This window comes from Scleropages formosus, chromosome 4 (assembly GCF_900964775.1).
Source record: "Scleropages formosus chromosome 4, fSclFor1.1, whole genome shotgun sequence".
In the NCBI taxonomy this organism is placed as follows: Eukaryota; Metazoa; Chordata; class Actinopteri; order Osteoglossiformes; family Osteoglossidae; genus Scleropages; species Scleropages formosus.
This window is the reverse complement of record NC_041809.1, coordinates 3,506,986-3,529,168: the sequence shown is the minus strand read 5'-3', so window position 1 is coordinate 3,529,168 and position 22,183 is coordinate 3,506,986. Positions and strand designations below refer to the sequence as shown.

The following is a 22,183-nucleotide window of genomic DNA, read 5'->3' as shown; positions in this document are numbered from 1 at the left end:
ACGTACACCGGAAGCAAAGCCTTTGACCTTCCGGAAGTAAATCCAATCAAAGACATGCCGAGCCGCCGGTGCGGCGAAGAGGACCTGTGACAGTAGGTAACGGCTCTCTCGTCAGATGTTTCTCGTGTCTGAAGGTCCAGCTGTGACATTTGCAGAGGAGCGACGGCACTAAGTTTATGTGTCCGCCCCTCGGTGTTTGTAACAAACTAAGCGGGGATGTTGTTGAAGTGGTGTGTGTGTTTTGTTCGTGTGTCACTGTCACTGTGTGTGTGTGAGTGAGAACGCGCGCGCCGCTGCGCTCCAGGCTCCTCGTTTCTAAAATAATATCCGAATTCAATCAATGTGTCTGACCTGCTGTCCGTGTTCAGGGAGGAGACTCAGGCTGGAATGAGCGGCCGGAGAAGAGCGAAGCCCAACAGGGGCGGGGGGCGTTTCAATAAGCCCAGGTCGGGTGGTGGTGGTGGTGGTGGTGGTGGAGGAGCCCGGAAGGGGCCCAGCAGCCTCTGGGACGATGGCGACGACTTCAGCCTCGATCTCGGGCCCAGACCGAGCAGGTGAGAAAGCTGCCCGTTGAATACGGCCAGTTTGTTGCTTTCAAGTGGAGGCTGAAAGTTTGTTTGGCTCTTTTTCGCTGTTCCAGGACTGCTTGTGCCGCGTTCGGCCGTGGTGGAGGAGGACGGGGAAGGGACAGGGGCGGTGGGAGGGTCTTGCCAAAGTCCCTTCAGAGCCATCGGACCCGGCCGCGACGAGGCGACGACAACGACGGCGGCGGCGGCGGCGGACGGGACAGAGAGAGGCCCAGGTCTGAGGTGCCGCAGCTACCGATGCAGCGTATTAACATGACCTCGGAGAATCAGGAGCGCGTGAAGGTGCTGCTCCGGGAGCTTCAGACGCAGGACTTTGAGGAGCCGTCCGGGTGAGCGGGGGTTGCGTTGCGGAGCAGCGCTTCGGAGTCGGCGGCCTCCGCCGGAGGTCGTCTTCTCTGACCTGCCTCTGGAATGGGAGTGGTGCAGTTGAGGTACAGGCTTGGCTAACCCTCCTGGCTTCTCTCAGAGAGTCGGGCTCAGACTTTGAGGAGGAGGAGGAGGAGTACGACGAGCTGGACTATCGCGAGGACGGGCAGTTCTGGGAGACCCGCGACGACCCTGTGGAGCGTGCAGAAAACCCTGTGATGGAGGCGGACTCGGAGGAGGCGCGTCGGACGCCTGAACCCGTGGTGTCTCTGTTTGCCGTGGGAAAGCTGTGCAGGTACCGGCACTCGCCCCCTCTTTCATTTTTACATACACGCAAACAGATCGACCTGCAGGGCGCAGATGAGTACGTCGGTGTCGTTGTTGCTGCAGGTATGGCTTTGATAGGGAGCGCGGCCGTAGAGCCCTGGAAGCCGGCACTGGCGAGTTGGGAGCCACCCTGGAGCGCCTTCTTCAACAGGTCTTCTCGGAGAGGTACGGGGCCGGCGTCGTGGCCCCCGAGGGCCTGCAGAGCATCCCCATGGACGAGTGTCTGGCCCAGAGACAGGAGGAGGTCCTGGCCCTCACAGCCATCTACGGTGAGCGCTTTACGGAGCGCATCAGCAACTACGTGTGGACGGTCTCCCTGGATTTGCAGTTCCTCGCCCAGAAAGGCCGGGACAGAGCTCCTCCGAAACAAGGACAGGCCCAGCTCAGAGATGTCTGCAGGTTCTACCTGAAAGGGGCAGGGTGCAGATTTGGAGACAAGTGCAAATTCAAGCATCAGCTCCCCTCTCAACCTCCGGATGCAGGGGGGCCGAGTCAGCCGCACATCTGCAGCTACTCTCCCCCGGAGTACGAGCTGGAGGTCCGCTTCCCCAAAGGCAACCGCTACCCCTTCCAGGCACCGCTTGTGGCCTTCGGTACCAATGATGAAAAGCTTGGCCCCGCGGGCCGACTCCACGTTACGGAGCACCTCTACGGCGAGGCCTTGGCTGCAGCGCGCTCCGGGGAGCCTGTGGTCTACACACTCATTACGTGTTTGGAAGACGAGAGCAAGATGAAGGAGCTGCTAGCGGCCAGTCACCACAAATACAGCTCCCCGCCTCCATTGACCACAACTAGCATCCCCCAACCTAGAAGCTGGCCTGCAAAGATCACCACATCTGGGCTGGAGCCAAATGGCAGTGACATGGTGAACCGCAGACAGACAGAGGGTTAGCTCTTAATATTAATATGTTAACTACATACAGCAGTTAACATAATGCTGATATGGTGTCCTAATTTGGAGGACAGAAGGAATAACTTTTTTTTTTTTTTTTTTTTTTTTTTAGCAACATTAATATTTTGATTTTTTTTCGATGTTTCTTTAGTTTTGGATAAATTAATCTAAATGTTTGCAGTTGAAACAATTGAACTTTGTGGTTTGTGTGGTCCAGTGCGGGAAGCTGTGGACTTAAGAGAACAACTGGAGGAGGAAGAAGACGAAGAAGAAGAGGACAATGAGGAGGAGGCCAAGGAGATTGCTGTGGAGACCGAGAGCTATGTCAACCTGAGGAAGAAGGTTGTAAAGAGGTACGAGGGCAGAACGGAGAACCTCCAGAAGGACGATGCCAGACTGTGCCGGGAGTTCAGGAGCAAACGGGTGAGCCCTCGGACAGTGCGTTCGGCCCCAGAGTGCCTCGCTTGGGTTCCCAAAGACCCCGACATCAAACCCTGGGGTTACTGCCTTATTGAAAGTGATGCTATGAATGTGACGCAACACGTCCCAGAGCCTGTCGTCCACTTAATGATTTTATTTCCATTTTAGTGAGCTCCCCTTTTGATACTACAGTCTAGTAGGGGTCCTTGAGGACATTAACTCATTGTCTCTGGACCTGTCTGCGTGACTTTTAAACCTCTACCTTCTCCGCTCACATGGAAGTGTGTTCAGTCTTCCAGGCGGTTTCTCTCAATGCTCCAGCAAAGGCAGAAACTCCCCGCTTGGCAGGAGAGAGAAAACATCCTGGATCTTTTGAAAGAGCATCAGGTGCTGGTTGTGAGTGGAATGACGGGGTGAGGGACCTCTCTGTCAGTCAGAGCGATTTCATTTCGTTTGCGTTTACCATCATTTTCATGACCAGAGTAGCTTTACCGTGAACTGCTGCCTACTTTTCTCTCATGTTGGCCAGGTGTGGCAAAACCACCCAGATCCCCCAGTTCATCCTGGACGCCACACTGCAGGGCCCCCGAGGTCTGGTGGCCAACATTGTGTGCACACAGCCACGACGCATCTCCGCCATCTCCGTGGCCCAGCGTGTCGCGCAGGAGAGAGCAGAGCGGCTCGGCCACTCCGTGGGCTACCAGATCCGCCTGGAGTCGGTCAAGGTCGGTGGTTCTCAGTTCCCAGCATGCTGCACGCATGGAGCAGTACACAAGCCATCATGCGCAGAATCGATGAGCTGAATGTCTAAAGATGCGTGTTATTGATCAAATGTTTACAGCTTTTGCTGTATGAAGCCTGTAAGATGACTTGTACCTTTTCCATGAACATATAGGCATTTATATATGTTTATATGTGGTGTTCTGAGCGACGTGATGGTAATGTGTCCTTCTGCAGTCCTCGGCCACTAGGTTGCTGTACTGCACCACCGGGGTGCTGCTCCGCAGGCTGGAGGGGGAGCCCGACCTGCGAGGAATAACGCACGTTATCGTAGATGAGGTGCATGAGCGCACTGAGGAAAGGTGAGCCGCTCACATTGAATGGGATCCCACTCATCCCCAACTCGCAACACCTACAGTCCCATTTATGCAACTCTTGCCTTTATTAGCATGCAAAACATGATCTGTTTGCGTTACAGTGACATCAATGATGACATCATTCAGTTCTCTTTCAGTGACTTCCTGATCCTGGTTTTGAAGGACCTAATAGCCCAGAGACCAGACCTGAAGATCGTCCTGATGAGTGCCACCCTCAATGCCGAGCTCTTCTCACAGTATTTCTATGACTGCCAAATGGTCCACATCCCAGGTCGGACGTTTCCCGTTGACCAGTTCTTCCTGGAAGATGCCGTCGCCATGACTGGGTAATGTGTTGTGAACCTTTGGAGAAGACTTTCTCATGGGTGGTGTTATGGAAGTCAGCCTCACCTGTGCTCTGTGTGTTTACATACAGGTACGTGATGGAGGATGGCAGCCCGTACGCACGCTCGGGGAAACAGGGCACTCAGCCAAGCAGGAGGACCAGAGGGGCAGACCTGGTGGATGAGTTGGGCGACGACATGTGGTCCTTCATGTCCTTCCAGAAAAAAGACTTTGTGAAGGACTCCATCCCTGACCAGCAGCTCACCTTGCAGGAGCTCACTGTGAGATACAAAGGTAGAGGCTCCCTGTCCCTGGGTGTCTCTTGGCTTCCTTAATGTTCCTTTTAAATTAACTGGGGTGGAGGTAATGAGATTTCTCACATCAGATCAAAGTTATTAATCTTGAAAAGTTATAAATTTCAAAACAAGGAAGTGAACTCATCTCCGGAAAAGTGCACGAGCTCAGTTAGGACACTGTTTTAAAAATGCAAGTGTCCCCTACCTTCCTCTCTTCAGTATATTTCCTGCTATTAAGTGTAGATCATATTGAAAATGAGATAAGTAAATATGGCAAATTTTTTTTTCTGTAACAGACACAAAAAAGTCTGTCCTGAAGACAATTTCTGCTATGGATCTAGACAAAATCAACATGGATCTGGTGGAAAGTCTGCTGGAGTGGATAGTGGATGGAGACCATGACTACCCACCAGGTGATATCACAGAGATACTGATATTATTGTTCACTCTTGATCATTTGGTACTTACTGACACGCACATCATGAAGTGGATGGGAATGCACTGAAGTTACGCCTCTGAGAAACACACTTCCTGTTGAGGTAGAACTTCTCTTGTTTACCATCATGTTTCACTTTGGTCGCGTCCTCTCTCGTCCAGGTGCCGTCCTCGTGTTTATGCCAGGCCTGGCTGAGATCAAGATGCTCTACGAACAGCTGCAGTCAAACAGGATGTTCAACAACAGGAACAACAAGCGGTAGGGTGTCATAGACTCTCAGGTTTTTACACATCAACGTCTCTGCTTTTAATTCTCCCTCACGTCCTACTTTTGTACACAAATGCACACCGATGGTTCTGTGGAAGCAACTTCAGCATTATAAATGATTTTTTTTTGCTCATTACATAGTTTTTATGTAGAAGTATGACAGGATCCTGTATGAGTCGCTGAAAATTCAGAGGTGCTGACGCAGACCACTTTTTGGCAGGTGTGCAGTGTACCCACTCCACTCCTCGCTTTCCAACGAGGAGCAGCAGGCGGTGTTTAATCGTCCACCTGAGGGCGTCACCAAGATCATCATCTCCACCAACATCGCCGAGACGTCCGTCACCATTGACGACGTGGTCTACGTGGTGGACTCGGGGAGGATGAAGGAGAAAAGGTGACCTGATTGTTTACGACTATTGATCACCCAGTTGGTCCTTTTCATCGGTGTGCCATGTGACCGCACCCCCCACCCCACCCCCCACTCTAGGTATGATGCTAGCAGGGGCATGGAGAGCCTGGACGATTCGTGGGTGTCGCGTGCCAATGCTCTGCAGAGGAAGGGACGCGCGGGTCGTGTCGCCTCGGGGATCTGCTTCCACCTCTTCACGAGTCACTGTTTCCGGCATCATCTTGCCGAACAGCAGCTTCCCGAGATCCAGAGGGTCCCACTGGAGCAGCTCTGCCTCAGGTACAAGCCCAGCCCCATCTTCTCTGAGCGCTGCCACTGTACCTCCCTTTGCTCCCTGAGTCCAAAGTTGCTGTCTGATCTGAGCAGACCTCAAGATGAAAGTCTTGCAGACGTTATTAGAGATAGTGCGGCTCCCTTTTATGTCTGCCTAATCTGAAGGAGGCAGCTGTATAGAAGTACATGGTGGGGGGGCTAATTATGGCTCGGACAGTAACTCCTACCTCTAGCTTATTAGCAGCAGTGCGCTGGGTATTTCTGTACATTCTTTATGTGCCTTTTCGCAGGATCAAAGTCCTGGACGTGTTTGCAGAGCGCCCCCTGGAATCTGTGTTCTCACGCCTCATCGAGCCGCCGGCGCCGGGGAGCCTCAACGCCGCCAAGCAGCGCCTGCAGGACCTGGGTGCCCTGACAGCCGAGGAGAGGCTCACGCCGCTCGGGTACCACCTGGCATGTCTGCCCGTGGACGTGCGCATCGGAAAGCTTATGCTGTTCGGCGCCATTTTCCGGTGCCTGGACCCGGCTCTCACCATCGCGGCCAGCCTCGCCTTCAAGTCCCCATTTGTAAGACACGGCAACGTTGGCGGCCCGTTTCACACTGTACGGCCAGAGAGAGAGAAATAAGAATGACTTTCTTCATTCTTACACTTACATGTTACACGCACAGTATGTTCTGTGCCACTTAGTTATTTGTTCACGTTGTATTTAATAGAAGTGGAGGATGACCGAAATTTTCCGGCTAAATCGTGATCACATTTTAACAAAATAAAAAATTAAGGTTGAGAATATCTGAATGTGGATGTTTCTGTTGGACAGGGCCTGGAAGGGTGCTGAATTATTGATGCGGGTCAGTCCAGAGCCACCTTCGGTCTGAACTGAGTTTCCTTTCCTCTCTCATCCTGTGTTCAGGTGTCTCCGTGGGACAAGCGGGAGGAAGCCAATGTGAAGAAGCTGAGTTTCGCTGTGGCCAACAGTGACCATCTGGCCCTTCTGCAGGCCTACAAGGTACACCCCCCCCCCCACCTCCAAATGCTCCGGGTCACATTTTGCAATAGCAGTACCATTTGCACCTCTCACCCTTCCTCCTCCTCCTCCGAGCATTAAAAGGATTTACTGGCATGTTTCGCACACCACGTTCTTTCGCAGCAAAGAAAGGTGGAAAAAATGCAGGAATCGCCTGGCATTTCTTTGATGCGTTTAATTTTCTTGTCTTGATTTGCTTGAAGCGCACAGGACTGTCATTGTGTTGTGGCAGCTGGAGAATATGACTAATATTGATAGAATGTACTGCATCTTATGTAATAGCTGCTAGAAGATGACAAATGTATGTTTTCTTTGCAGGGATGGTGTGCTGCAGCAAAGAATGGCAACCAGGCCGGGTTCCAGTACTGCAGGGAGAACTTCCTGTCTGGACGAGGGCTGCAGGTGAAACATTTCTGCCCTTAGTTACCGGTCAGGTGCTCTGAGGGACCATGCAGACGCAGTGCAGAAACTGAGACGCTGCGCTGAACCGAATGCGGCGCTACAGTGCGATTCACGTCAGGTGTTCCTCCGTAGCGATGGTGGCTCCTTAATGTTTCGTACGCTGGTTCTCTGTGGTTCTCTGTCACTCACCTCGTGAGTTCTCCTCAGGAGATGGCCAGTCTGAAGAGGCAGTTTGCTGAGCTGTTGTCGGACATCGGCTTCGTGAAGGAGGGCCTCAGGGCCAGGGTCATCGAGCGCACGTGTTCCAAGGGCATGGACGGTATCCTCGAGGCCACTGGCTCTGAGGTGAGGCTGCCTCGAAATGCTCATTTGCTGAAAGATGCCAAGTGTGTTTTTCGCTCTTGATCTGAAGGCTGCTGTTGACTCTCCGAGGTCGTGAGTGATCCGGAACTTTCCCTTGCCCCTTCTTCCTTATCACCTGCCAGGCCAACCTGAACTCTGACAACATCAAGCTGATATCTGCCATGTTGTGTGCTGCTCTCTATCCCAATGTGATCCAGGTGAGCCCAGGTGGATCTGGTCATGCCGAAAGCCTCCAGGAAGGGCATTTGTTCTTGTAATAAACGCTGAATCCAGTCGAGTCATGCTCTTCTGCCAAAGGGCTAACAGGAACATTTTTCATGTTGATTTTGGTGAACAGCAACAGTCCTAAGATACCATTTAACTAATTGTACTGGCTTTTCAGCCTTCATGAAGGAATAAAAGAAGGGTACGAAGTGTGCACTACACAGTTTTAGCAATGCTGCAACCCGCCATTTTCTGCTGATCCAGGTGAGAGCGCCGCAGGGAAAGTACAAACTCACCAGCAAAGGGGCCATGAAGATGCAGCCAAAGGCCGAGGAGCTGCGCTTCGTCACCAAGGGGGACGGCTACGTGCATATCCATCCCTCCTCTGTCAACTACACGGTGCGAACCCCCCCCCCCCCCCCCCTTCCAGGGGGCATGTAGTCACTGCGGGGGGCCACCCTGCTCTCTACATGGTCCCCTTTGTCCGCAAACAGTGATGTTCTTCTCTGCCGCTGTTTCGGGAACTTGAGGCGTGTGAAACCACGTGTCCTGCCGCATTCAGTCTTTACTGTACAACTGTTGTTTCTTTGCCTCGCCAACACTTTTACCAAAGGGACAAGGTTCGAAATTCCCCTCTTGCTGTAGTGCCCTTGATCCAAGGTAACTTTTATCGTGAGCTGATACAGTAAAAATGAGCCTGCTGTATAAATGGGTAAGTCACTGTACAAAGCTAGCAATGGAGGTTATTTTGCAGAAGAGCATGATAAATGAATAAGCAATAATAAATAGCATCATTAATAATATAACCTTGGTAAAGGGCCGTAACAGGACCATTCCTGGGACTTGAACGTGGTACCCAGTGAACTCTTTCCAACCCTGTGTGTCCAAGCCACCTGTTGTTTGCCTGGTTTTCTAAGAGATGTGAGGTCTTTGCTACATTTCCAGGTCCGTCACTACGACAGCCCCTACCTGGTGTACCACGAGAAGGTGAAGACAAGCCGCGTGTTCATCCGCGACTGCAGCATGGTGTCCGTGTACCCGCTGGTGCTCTTTGGAGGGGGGCAGGTCAACGTGGAGCTGCTTAGAGGAGAGTTTGTCATCTCCCTGGACGACGGCTGGATCCGCTTCGCAGCCGCCTCACACCAGGTGACCCACAGTGTCGATCACCCACCTGCATGTTTCACTCTGTGTGACTCTGAGTGCCCGAGTGTGAAAATATCGATACGGGGAAAATTAACGTTGCCAACAAGAACATTGAAGCATCATTTTGTTATCCAGTAAAATGTGTAATTTCGCTGAGGGTCTGAATGCTTTTTGGAAGCCACTGGATGTGTGTTGCACATAGTATGGTGCTGCAGCCAAAGTGAATTTTCCTCTGGGATTAATAGTTTCATTAATACATATCACATTAGCAATCTCAACAATCACAACTGAAAGCGCAGATTCAATACTGTTATTGTTACTATTTGTTCATTTAGCTGGCACTTTTCTCCAAAGCACATTGCAGATTTAAGCTCCTTATTGGAACATTTCAGGGTAAATACCTGATTGGTGTTACTGCAGCAGGAGGGGATGAAACATTTGTGAGTAGCACTACACAGGCTCTCTAAAGGCACAGTGAAAAAGACAGACAGTGATCTTGAACATTGTTGCTTTATATCATAAAGAGCTGTGAGCCAAATTATTGCAATGACCAGGGTGTGCTCTGCCTCTCACCCTGTGCTTCACGGACGGACAGACTTTTGAGACTGCACTGGACAAGCGGTGAATGAATGAATGAAGACAGTAAAGACAAGCTAGAAAAACATAGTTTTTTTTAAATAAATATTTAGTATGTTATCGTTATTGACATATGTAAACTTTTTTTGGTATTTCAGATTACTTTTAGGTGATGTATTTTTTTCCTCCAGTAACTCGTTATGCTTTGAGCCTAAGGAATATTGTCAGGAATCGGTGAAATGCACAGCTCGCCCCATACCAGAGTCGGGTCCCCAGTGGCTGCTGATTCACCCCCTGCTCACCACCACCACCCTCCACCTCCCACAGGTAGCTGAGCTGGTGAAGGAGCTGCGCTGGGAGCTGGACCAGTTACTGGAGGACAAGATCAGGAACCCCAGCATGGACCTGTCCGACTGTCCCCGGGGGTCTCGCATCATCAGCATGATCGTCAATCTCATCTCCACCCAGTAGACCCAGCGAAGCCCTCGCAAAACTTTAGTAATTTTATTTTTACAGGACAGACCTTTGCCACCATCTTGGAACTTAGTTTTGCAACTAGTCCTCAGTTGGGTGTATGAATTTTTAAGAAGTGCCCTTTCATGAACTCTGACCTGAATGTGTGAGGTGGCTCAGTGTGTTATTCTCATGAGACAGCGTGGATTCTCTTGGGTTTACATCTAAAATTTCTTTGTCTTTCTAATGCAAAACAGGACCTCTTTAATGTGGTTTGAAACAGTTATGATCAATATTACTCCCCCCCCCTTTTTTTTTTTCCTCTTTGCTCATTAGCAAAAAAGTAGCACTTTTTGTTTTAAGATGTGATTGTTCACACACATTGTATAAGACTGAGTCCACATTGGACTTTCCTCTTGAAAATTGTGTATTTTACATATTTAGATTTAAATAGGAATGGAAGTTTGTATTTCTTGGGAAATGGACTTTAAGGCAATATTTTTTTTGTTTTCTGTTTAGTTGAACTACATAAAGAGGGCAGCAATAAGAGGGAAGAGTATTTTGAAATGAAATTATGGAGCTCAAACTAAAAGGATTATCACAATGAGAAAATATTTACTTAGCTGATACATAATGTCCTTAATCTATTTAAAGTAAATATATGGGTGAAATGCAATTTGAATGAGACCAATGACTGGTCACAAAAACTTGCAACTAAGAAAGGGAAAATAAAGAGTATGACCATGTCTCAAAAATAAATGCATACTGTTACATGTTTTCAACAGTAAATAAACGTTCTATTTCCTGAGCACCAAGACTGAGAAATTGTTACAAAAACATGGTTGTAAAAAAATTATTGGGAGCTGGAATGAAAAAGAACTACTTGAATATTGCTTTTTGAAAATTAAAACAGTTGTATAAGGCTACCTTACAACTTGCCATTTTTTCTTAGGCAAGTTTTCATTGGGTATCTTTTTAGGAACACAGCAGGAAGGCCCATTGTGGGTTTTAAACCCAAAACCTTGTGGCGTCTGTCTGTTCAGGTCATGTAGCCCAGTGAGGTTCAGCACTCTTTATATATTGAGCCTATTTGCATATGTACAGATATTCAAATGTTTTCCACACTGAAATTAACTTCTATTTTCATTCGGGCTTCAGAATTGGGTGGCAGTGCAGTAAAAGACACTTCACGGGGTTCTGAATTTACTGTAAACAGTATTTCTGCAAAAATATTTAATAGTAGTGACAAGTGTATAAAATGTCAGATTATAGTTTGAAGTGTTACTATGTTTTACTGATAGTTGGATCGTGAAATACAGTTGAGGGTTTGCAAAGCTGCAGGAAAGAACAGAAAGACTGCAGTGTTTTAACTAGTTGACCCTGAGAAGAAGGTCAAGTGTCTCTCACACACATCTATTTACATGGACAGTTCAGCAGAGGGTGAAATATTCTATTCTAAGCATATTTTTCCACATATCTTTGTGTGGAATTCATATTAATGTGCACATCTCTGTGTGTTTGGGTTTGGAAGCTTTGGGCATTAGAAGTAATAACGGTTCCATATGACATATATTGTACAAACAGTCAACATGCACGTCACACGCTGTAAAGACGGGAGAAAAGAGGGAGTTAATTCTCCCTATCCCGAACACTCTTTGCTCCATGTTCTCTCGTCGCAACGGCCGTTGAAAACGGTGAAATACTGAAGACGAGCACGCAAAGGGAGTTCCTTATCCTTTTCCCCCTCGTGCTCTTTGTTTCATTTTCTGTGTCATCGCACCGGCTGTTGAAAGCTGCGAAGGACTGAAGACGGAAAAGGAGGAAGTCGCTCGCCCTAGTTGCGGTACACTCTTTGCTGTTTCCTGTTAGCGAAACGCTGGCTGAAAGCCGTGAAGGACCGAAGACGGAAAAGGGAGAGAGTCGCTCATCCCTGTTTCTGTACACTCTCTGTTCTTCTCTGTCGCCCCAGCTCAGCTGCCGTTGAAGCGACCGAGCCGAGTGTCATGTCGAGGTTCGGACGACACGGAGGAGGTGAGTTCGAAGCGAACCGCGGTTTTTTTCCCCCCTGAACTGGATGAAATACTTATTTCGTGTGTATTGAAGTTTTAACTGCGGCCGCTTAGGCTCTGAATCAAACGGGCTCGGAAAGGGCTGTTAGCGCTGTTGCTACGTGTGGAGCTAACGGCCGTAATGGCGTCTCCACACCGAGCGAGCGAGCCGAGCGACATGAGAGCGAGCGAGCAAGCGCAAGGCGGGCGGGCGGCCGGCCAGCGCTTCGCTCTCTGCTGGAAAACGGCGTGGAAGAACTCGTAGTGTTCACTGGAACGGGATCCGGGTGTGTGTGTGTGCGAGTGTGCGAGCAAGTAAGTAAGTCGTCGTGTGTCTGTCCGACGGACATGAACGACGTCGAGCGTTTCTCTCTGCGCTGAAACGGAAACGCGTCTCGCGAATTTCGTTCGACTTCTTTGAGCGCGTCGTCGAGGTGCGAAACCTGCTTAATAATATTATTACTAGTTCCCCTCCTGGCTACTCGCTGCCTTTACCTGTGCTGTAAGCCTGGTTTAGCACAGGCCAGGTTAGGAACCCAGTTCGGTAGCACGGGATTAGTAGTACCTCACTTAGGAACCCTGCCTGGCCTGGTGGTAGCACGGGATTAGTACCTCGGGACGGGTTTGGTAGCAGCACGGGATTACGGATTAGTACCTCTGGTTTGGTAGCATGAGATTAGTACCTCTGGTTTACTTTAGGAACCCTGTTTGGTATCACGGGATTAGTACCTCGGGTTTGGTATCGTGGGATTAATACCTCTAGGACCTTTACTAGGAACCCTTAGTAGCACAGGGTTAGTACCTCTGGTTTAGGAACCCTGGTTTGGTAGCATGGGATTAGTACCTTTGATTTACTTTAGGAACCCTGGTTTGGTAGCACGGGATTAGTACTTCGGGTTTGGTATCGTGGGATTAGTACCCCTAGGAACCTTTGGTAGCATGGGATTAGTACCTCTGGTTTAGGGACCCTGGTTTGGTAGCACGGGATTAGTACCTCTGGTTTAGGAACCCTGGTTTGGTAGCACGGGATTAGTACCTTTGATTTACTTTAGGAACCCTGGTTTGGTATCACGGGATTAGTACCTCGGGTTTGGTATCGTGGGATTAATACCTCTAGGACCTTTACTAGGAACCCTTAGTAGCACAGGGTTAGTACCTCTGGTTTAGGAACCCTGGTTTGGTAGCATGGGATTAGTACCTTTGATTTACTTTAGGAACCCTGGTTTGGTAGCACGGGATTAGTACCTCTGGTTTAGGAACCCTGGTTTGGTAGCACGGGATTAGTACCTCTGGTTTAGGAACCCTGGTTTGGTAGCATGGGATTAATACCTCTAGGAACCCTTGGTAGCACGGAATTAGTACCTCTGGTTTAGTATCCGTAGTTTGCAGTGACTGTGATAAACCAGCGGTACTGCGGTGAAGGGGGATGGAAGGACGTTGGACCTTCTGTCTGTTTTCCTGGTAGGTGGGAAAAACTGTCGCCATGAACAGGGCGTTAAACACTTTGCTCGGTTTTGTTTCGCTCATCCCGCTTTAACCAGGGTGATCCGAACCCAAAACCCACTAAAATGCTCAGGGTTAAAAGCGGGTCGCGAATGATCACTTTTTCCACTCTAACTAGTTAATGTTTTCGCACCATTCGTTGTGCAAACATGTTGCGTAATTCTCGAAGGAGACGTGAGTTTTACTGCTCGGAGAACCAAATGACATTGGAAATAGTACTTACATTTACGTGACGCTTTTCCAAAGTCACTTACAGGGTCACAGCACCTATACTTCACCCACGTGTGCAACGGAGTAACTTTTACTGTATCAATTCAGCGTAAGTTCCTTGATCAAGAGCACGACAGCAAGAGTTGGGATTTGAACCCAGGTCCTTGAAGTACAAGGGTAGCGGATCTAAGCAGTACGTCTCTCGCACGCGCACAGCGTTACCTTGTGAGATATGGATAAGTAATCCTAAAAACAGTGCAGAAAACACCAGCGTACACCAGAGTATACCGGTGTATTAAAACCATGAGAGTTTACACTGAGGTAGAAGTGGAGGAGACACTTAGCTGTACCAGGGTATCACGAGTCACCTGGAACAGGGTTCATATGGACTCGCCAGCTCAGTTGGTGAGCGGTGTGTTCGAAAACGTAGGGAAATGTGCTTTTTTTTTTTTACGAGTTTATTTCTGCAGAAAAAAAAAAACGGGTCACGTGCGCTGAGATGACAGCACGTAAATGAAATACGTGCAAGTTTACTGTGCGTATCTATAACTTGGTCGTTGGCGAGTCAGAAACGTGCAGAATTTGATCGGCCGACCATCCTGAAAGTTCTCCTCGCTCGTCAGGTGCCACAATTATGCTCTCTTAGGGCCACGGCTGAAGCGCTTTGAGATCGTTTCCATTTGTTTGATTGGAAATTTAAATAGTTCATGTATGATTTAAGTAGAGGAGTTTAACCGAACGTTACGTGGGTCTTCCTGAACTTGACCAGCGCGGAAGATCTCCGTGTCCCGTACCGGAGATCTCGATGTAGGTGTTCGCCGCTCGCCAAATGTGCCACGGTCCTCAGGATTAGTTTAATGCCAGTGTACTTGCAAATTATTTTTAACCTAAGAGTACCATTAAAATATGCAAAGCAGTTAGTCACCGCTTCCTTGGACAACTATACGAGTGTGTGGGATTCGGCTGGGAGTCTTAAATTGCTTCCGATTCGGAGAAGATTACCTGGAGAACTGCGCGAAACGCGCTGCCGACACGTCGGTGATTACGTGCGCTCTTATGCCCCGTGCTTGTGTGTCTGAGACGTGTTTCATGAGTGTGCGACTGGGAACTTTACCTGTCGTTACCCAATTAAAGGGTCAGCGAACAGTAAAAAGTTTTGCGATTGCATCTTCGTGGTCTCAGATGAAAATATTTGTTCCTGTGTTTATTCCATAATTTTGTTTTTTTTATGCTTCTCATAAAATGCATGTCACTTCTGAATAACCAGTATCAAATATGTTAGAAATGTATATGGAATTGCATTTGTCATAATTTGATACAGAACCATCAGTGAGAATGTACTCATGTTTAGGTTTACGATCTAGTGCAGTAATGGTGTGGTTTGTAGGCACCTGAAGATGTCTACACAAGATCTTTAAGGAAAGAGAAGTCTGTTTTATTTCTGAGTCAGTTATGTCTATGGACCATCCCCTCCTCTTCACCCCACAGTTTACAAGACATTCTAGATAACTGTCCAAAGGGAACTGTGAATTTGTATCCCAGAGTAAACCAGTCCATTTCATGCAGGTCTTTGATCTAAGAATGAATTTCAGCCAAAGCTTATGGAGTCAGTGGAGGGTGATGATATGTTAGACTGCTGACCTCAATACAGTTGCCCATTGCCTTATATTTAGGTTGAAAATGCCCTATGAAGATGTCGGAGACTTAAAATTTTTGCTTTTATGGATCATATGGCCTATACATCCACAACTGGAGTTGCAGTGCCACTTTTTTTTATTTTTCCTTCCAGAAACTAAGGTTTACATTGGTAACCTTGGGACGGGTGCAGGGAAAGGAGAACTAGAGCGGGCGTTCAGTTATTATGGACCTTTGAGAACATTGTGGATTGCTAGGAATCCTCCAGGGTTTGCCTTTGTGGAGTTTGAAGATCCGAGGGATGCAGAAGATGCTGTCCGCGGCCTGGATGGAAAGTAAGTGGATGGTTCTGGAAACCTGGAGGGGGCCTCCGACTGCCGAGTCGGGGCCTTGGTCGGAGCACTGTTCCCTCCCCAAAACCCGAATGGGGTTAGAGGGCTTCTCAGGGTCGTTCGCAAGTCTCTTATGCTATATTCTCTTTTGAATTATAGAGGGAATGTACATGTGTAGCATACAACTCGTGCATCCGTTTTTAATTGCGTAACGAAGAATTATAGACGTAGTCAGTGGGACCTAAATTTAGACTTTATTCACCTTGTATGCCGTTTTCTTCCAGCCTAAGATGAGAGGATCTCGGGGAAATGACTCTGAAAATGAAAGCTCTCTATAGTTTTGTATTTAATTTAGTGTAATTTCCCGAAACTGTTACTTTATAAACTATAAGCCTCAGGGCAGTAACTGAAACAAACATCAAATATTTAAGAACTTAGCCTATATAAAGCAGCTGGGGAAGAGCAGTAGCTGGCGACGAAACAAAGCTAAGGTGTACGTGTTCCCGGTGGGAATTTTAATAGTTCGTTCTTCTTATTTTAGTTGGTTATCGTGTCTTTGTGTAAATATGAACGCAACGTAGACAAGTCTTTGCCCAGGGTGCACAAAACAAGCGTAAGCTTTGTATAATACAAAACACAAACGACCTAAAGTAATTACTTTTCGCGCAAAGGGAACCCGTACAAACAGCTTGGGCTACGTAGAGTCTATTAACGTTTTTCCCGGTTAATATTTGGGAAATAAACGAATGTATCGCCGCCTTTATACGCGCTTTGGAGAGTCGAAGTTCTCAAGATTTCAACCCCGTTTGATGACTTTATCGCAGTTGGAAGAATTATGTAAGTGAGAAGATTGGTGTCAGAAGTGGGATTCCCGTCACTCGCACACCCGCGAAAATAGCACCCGTGCGCTCTTATTTCCGCCACTGAAGGGTGAAATGGCGGCTCTTACCACCAGATCTGCTGTAACTGCTGCGGTCGGTGTAGAGGCTGCCGCTCCGTTTCAGTTCCTGCCCGGGGCTCATGGGTTCCTTCGGGGTTCTCGCTGCAGCGCACGTCGAGCAGACCCGTCGAAAGCGTTGCCCACATTCTGCCCTTTCTGCCCGTGTTGTAAAAAGAACGAAGCAGGTGAAATCCCTTTTAAAGGTGTCCTTTCTCAGCACCGAGACCCCAGATGAATGGGAGCGTCTGCCATCAGTTGTCAAGGATGTATATGACATGAACGTTTTTAGTATAGGCCACTTGGATGTTAGACGGCAGGAAAAAGCTGTGATGACCACTGGAATGTTGGCTGTGCGTGCGTGTGTGTGTGCGCGCACGCGCGCGCGGAAACGTCAACGGTGTCGTTTGTTTCAGGGTAATCTGTGGGTCCCGAGTTCGAGTTGAGCTGTCAACAGGAATGCCGAGGCGCTCCCGGTACGACCGGCCCCCCACCCGCCGCCCTTTCGACCCCAACGACAGGTGCTACGAATGTGGCGAGAAGGGCCACTACGCTTACGACTGTCACCGCTACAGTCGCCGTCGGCGGAGCAGGTAAGTAGGGCCCCGGAATGTGCCGCCTTTCATTCTCAGTGAAAGCTACTGTGGATAAAGCTAAGAAAATAAAAATGAAGTAATACTGACATTGTGTGTGTTTCTTGCAAATATGTTGGTGTTACTATTTTAATTTGCTGTTCTGACTTTTTTTTGTTTTTGCCTTTTTAAATTAACATTCTGAACTGTTGCTACCATATTAATAATTCACCTGGTCAAAACCTTTCAGGTTTCTCCGTTTGAGTCACTCGTCTGATTGAGAGTGTGACAGGCCCCTTTTCTGTTTCGTGAGACAACTCGCAAATCCAACACTTAAGGTCCTTCTAGACCTTAAGGTGACCCGCATAAGAGGCCCGAGGCCCCAGCCCCCCGCCCCGACCCCCGAGCGCCTGCCACTCCTAGCTGCATCTTAACGTTTCATAGAGGGCAGAGAACTCACTTCAGAGCGAAATGAACTGCCAATGTGGTAAATTTGGCTATCAGTTTGGGCCACGGTGTGTAAAAGAGGAACGAACCCAGGGCTGACCGCGGTGCCGTCTAGAAAAGCATCCTTGCATCTGTGAAGCCCCGCCTTGAACGGTTTGGCTGTCAGTGCGATCATCGTTAGCGTGAAGAACGCGACTAGATGCAGAGAACGGCTGATAGATGCTGCTAGAACTCCTAGACCTTGGTCCAAAGAAGGGTCGACCTGCAAACTTGCAAGGTTTATTTTAAGTACCAATTAATGTTTTTGTTTTTCTCTTCTATTGCTGTTACATGTAAAACCAATTAAGAGTAAAAAAATTTTTTTTCCTTTTTTTCTTAACAAAAAGAACTTTGGAACCATGTATAATGATAGTATATTTTTTTAATGTAAATGTGAGAAATCAAGTACTGTATTTCTAATTTTAATACTGATGTAGTGTTTTCGGTTCCTCTTGACTGAAGCTAGTGACAGGGAGCCAGTTTGCTAGTGTAACATTTGTGCAGTGAGCAGATGGAGTCAGTGTGCTGGTGGGCAGTGCTGCGTGGGCGTGCGCTCATCTTGCTTTCTGTCTCTGGATGCGGTCAGGTCCCGGTCGCGGTCGCGCTCCCGCTCACACTCCAGGTCCCGGGGGAGGAGGTACTCCCGCTCGCGCAGCCGCAGCCGCGGCAGAAGGTGGGCGTTTGACTGCTGCTGCGGTGCGTCGGCCGTTCTTTGACTGTCGTTCGGAGACCGCCTCGGCTCCCCGTGTCTCAGTCGTCTTGTGCGTTTTAGGTCAAGATCGTTTTCTCCAAGGAGGTCTAGATCCGTAACCCCCAAGAGATCAAGGTTAGTCCACGCTTTTGTTAAATGAGGAGATCGAAGATATTTTTGCTGGCACGTGCCAAGTCAATGCAGCGGACCTTTACCCCGCTTTTTGCTTTTTCTTTTCTTTATCGACCAGGTCGAGATTGAGATCCAGATCAAGGTCTCGATCAGGCTCGCGTCAGAGGAGCAGGTAAACTTGACCTTCGTGTCTTTGGACGTTAAGGACAGACGAGCGTTGCCACTTTGAAAGTGTTGTCGTCGCTGAGAGTCAGTAGCGTAACCGTGAATTCATTGTGTATCCCACGATGGTACCGAAGCTCCTCATCCCCCGTGTTGTTGAGCCGATACCAGTGAGCGCAGTGGATGTGTTCTCCGTGGTCGTCACGCCCAGCGTGCGGTGACACCGTGGGTCTGTCGCTCCTTCCGCAGCAGCGTAATGAGCTCGTGGAGATGAGATGAACGTCAGTGATTCCCTGTGGGTTTCCATCTCTCTCAGGTCCAGCTCTGGCGGTAGATCCAAGTCGAGTTCTCCAACCAAGAGGTGAGTGAGCCCTTCGTCCCCGACGGATGTTTGCAGCGTTGAGGAACGGAATGGCGGAGGAAGACTTCGCACAGAGCACGCTCTGTCGCTTGCAGCGTGTTGCACGTGCGCGCGCACACGCGAGAAGACCGTGATGGGAAGCTGTCGGTTCTGTTCCGTTTTCTCTTCCATTTTACATATGAATCGTTTTATCACGCTTTCCCAGGTGTGCTTCGGTACCCGAGTTTCACCTCGCTTTTTTGTGTTTCGCTGAACATGCTAATTTCGGAACGGGAAAAATGCACTGAACGCAACAGACGTTGACGGTGCTTCCGGTCTCCACATTTGCAAACGTTCGTAAATGTCAAAAGACCATTTTTGGTCAGCGAGCGAGAGGTCATCTAACATTCCCGTTTCCTGGTCACCGGAGACTGCACGGTGTCCCTTTACCTTGTTTCTCTGCGAAGAAAACGGTGGTCGCTGGAGTGCTGCCTGCTCTAGTAAGTGGTAGTTTTCAAAATGTCACAAGTAAAGCTAAGAGAAGGTGAATTTCTCTGGTGCGCGAGCCCTTTCGCCGCACTGCGGCTGGATGGGCAGCTTCTGCACATCTTCGCTCTTCATGGTGACGGTGGCGCCGTGACGGCACCGCCAAAGGTTTTTGCTTCCTTCCTTTTCCAAATCACCGATCCCAGCACAACCGCTTCAACTCGTGAGTGCAGCTGGAAGCGGAACTTGCTTTCTGGTAACTCTCGTTCGTAACTGCAAAGTCACGACCAATAAGAACTTAACGGAGCTAAAATCAAAATGAACCTAAAATGAGTCAAAATTCCACACTCTTATTCGGTGCTAATGTCTCGCCGATTCATCCCATAAATGCGGTACAAACATCGCGGCGCACGAAGCGCAGGCCGTAAACACTGAGGGGTGAGTTCAACGAAGGCGCTTCCACGCTCTGCTCAGGAATGTTTTGCTGCCATGTATCTGTTTGGAGGTTTTTTTTTTTTCCTTCTTTTACTTGAAGCAAAATGCCAAGAGAAGTCTTAGGAAGAGCCCAGATGTGGAAAAAGAGTGAACTTGAAATCCTTCCATTGTGGACAAATATGTCACATTAATATGTTAGATTATATGCACAGTATGTACTTTTTGTTTCTGCTGGGTGTGAATAAACATCACAAGGTCATGGGTTTTTTTTTTTTATTTTTTAAAAAGGGACAACGTTTTCAAAACTGGACCTTGATTTTGATGTATAAAAGAGAGAAGGATTTGTTCACTCTTGAAATTGTCTTTTGTAGTGTAGCTGTTAGAGCTGCTGCCTTTGGACCCAAAGGTTGCAGGTCTGAATCCCACCTCCAGCTGTAGTACCCTTGAGCAAGGTACTTACCCTAAATCGCTCCAGTAAAGTTACCCAGCTGTACAGATGGGTGGGTAAATGTAAGTAGATTAACCCTGGAAGTTGCTTTGGAGAGAAGTGTCAGCTAAGTGCGTGAATGCAGTACTACAGGTAAACGCAGTGCACTGAGCCCTTACTTTCCACTTATTTTAAAGTGATACCTTCAACTTCTCTTTCTTCCACAGCCGATCAAAGTCTAGATCACCTCAAAAGAGAAGGTACGTGTGGGTGCTGTGGACACCGTCTTTGTGAAAACGTCCCAAAAAAATGGTCAATAAATGAAGGTAATTTTGTGTTTCTGGTTCCAGCCGGTCCCCTTCAGGAAGCCCACGAAGGAGCGAAAGTCCAGACAAAGATGATTAAACTTTTTATTAAACCTTATCTTTTAGGAATTTGTTTACAATAACAGTAAGGAATTTTGTCTCTGAGAATATAGTTTCAGAGTGTGTTGGTTTTTGTTCTTCCTGGTTTGTACTGCATTTTTTGACTTTCTAGAAACAGTAACACACTGAATCCCCAAAACTGATTTTTGTTTGAAAGGGATGCAGTATATTTCTATTTTAAAAGTGGTTGTGTGATGCTGTAGGAAATGTGTATGAGCCCCCCCCCCCTTTTTTTTTTTTTTTTTGTATGTGTACATTAAAGTTTGACTTGTAGCTAAACTATGCGTGGAGAATGTGGTATGTGAACGACTTGTCCGGGATCCGCGGTCGCTGTTGCCGAGCCCAGCCCAGCCCATCGGTCTGCGTCATATTTTGCGTTTTTGTCCATCTTTCCAAAACTGGCAGTGCGCTCTAATAAAGCGATGGATGTTAAAGTGCTGCCGTTGACTGGTCTGCTGTGTGTAAATACTGTATGGTGACTAACGGAGGACAGTGTGTGCAGAATGAAGGGAAAGGTGTAAAAATGGTGCTGCAGTTGTTCCTCCAGTGAAGTGTGAACCGCTGCTCCTACTGGACCCGAGTCTTCAGGTGGGACCACTGTGCAGAATAGCAGTAGAGGGCGCTAGAGGTCTGTGGACAGACAGTGGTTGAGGTTTGTAGAACTAGACATAGTGACACTTAGCAGATATTTTTCTTTTTTTTTTCTGCATTGCACTGTAAAAGACCCAAGAGTAATGAGGGAAAGAAATGTGGGTTATGAACTTTTATCAAGAAGTACTTGAATAGTGAAGGCCTGTTGTACTTTAAAAACAGTGCATGAAATATAGATTTTAAAAGTTTGGTGAATTGTATAATTAAATTATACCTAGTACAGTAAATTTACCTAGTTAATTTAGGAAGCTACGTGGTTGTGACGAGGCTAAAGGACACACAGCAACCGGGTTTGTTCGCAAACCTTTTGAGCAGGTTTTTGTCGTGGAGCCATTTTCTGAAGTCAAGAAAAGGTAAATTCCTTCCTTGGACAGGTAACCTATAGTTTTTGTTTAGATGGACTCTGCTGATCACTCCGTTTGGCTGTTCCCGACACCAGACTGCACCGGAGCGATCGCCATCGGCTCACTTCACACCTTTATCTTCTCTGTCCCGGAGAAGAGAATCGATTTTGTTGCCGTAGCCACCGAAATGCAGAGATTGTTGTCTCAAAAGATAATGGAAGGAATAACAAAGGGTGTCCTAAACAGGCAAAGTGGATGAAGGTTTACTGATATCAGATTCTTCACTTCCACATGGAGGCTGCTGCTGTTTTCCTCGACTGAAATATCCACCGTGATTCAAAGTAAAATGTGAGAAGTAGCCGGTAAGTATTTGTGCGCCTGGCTCATTAACGTCAAACCCCCTTGGAGATGTCAAAACTGCAGCGCTGCCCGCTTTTACCACCCGCCGCCTGGCCTGAAGGTCGACCCCGCCAGCTAGTGCAGATTCTTGCAGCCAATAACACGAC

The 22,183-nt window shown here is 48.1% G+C and overlaps 2 protein-coding genes across 3 annotated transcripts; both read left to right on the top strand.

Moving 5' to 3' along the window:
• Window positions 1-18: 18 nt before the first annotated feature.
• On the top strand, window positions 19-10,669 carry dhx57 (DEAH (Asp-Glu-Ala-Asp/His) box polypeptide 57). 2 transcript variants are annotated; one of them, XM_018740281.2, is made up of 23 exons: window positions 19-96; window positions 369-554; window positions 641-916; window positions 1,054-1,248; window positions 1,344-2,167; window positions 2,390-2,595; window positions 2,884-3,005; window positions 3,122-3,317; window positions 3,550-3,674; window positions 3,827-4,015; window positions 4,105-4,307; window positions 4,606-4,722; window positions 4,907-5,003; window positions 5,233-5,406; window positions 5,500-5,700; window positions 5,985-6,261; window positions 6,607-6,702; window positions 7,039-7,122; window positions 7,330-7,467; window positions 7,608-7,682; window positions 7,954-8,088; window positions 8,635-8,835; window positions 9,736-10,669. In XM_018740281.2, exons 2-23 carry the CDS (start codon window positions 388-390, stop codon window positions 9,877-9,879), a joined length of 4,242 nt encoding a protein of 1,413 aa, XP_018595797.2. In that variant the 5' UTR covers window positions 19-96; window positions 369-387; the 3' UTR covers window positions 9,880-10,669. The 2 variants fall into 2 exon arrangements, with proteins under 2 accessions (XP_018595797.2, XP_029107325.1); XM_029251492.1 differs by having other exon boundaries at window positions 43-92.
• A 1,068-nt stretch (window positions 10,670-11,737) lies between these two features.
• Window positions 11,738-21,111, top strand: LOC108927148 (serine/arginine-rich splicing factor 7-like). Its single transcript, XM_018740256.2, has 9 exons — window positions 11,738-11,892; window positions 15,412-15,592; window positions 16,943-17,119; window positions 18,171-18,257; window positions 18,357-18,410; window positions 18,526-18,579; window positions 18,886-18,930; window positions 20,485-20,517; window positions 20,608-21,111. Exons 1-9 carry the CDS (start codon window positions 11,865-11,867, stop codon window positions 20,660-20,662), a joined length of 714 nt encoding a protein of 237 aa, XP_018595772.1. The 5' UTR covers window positions 11,738-11,864; the 3' UTR covers window positions 20,663-21,111.
• The last annotated feature ends 1,072 nt before the right edge of the window (window positions 21,112-22,183 follow it).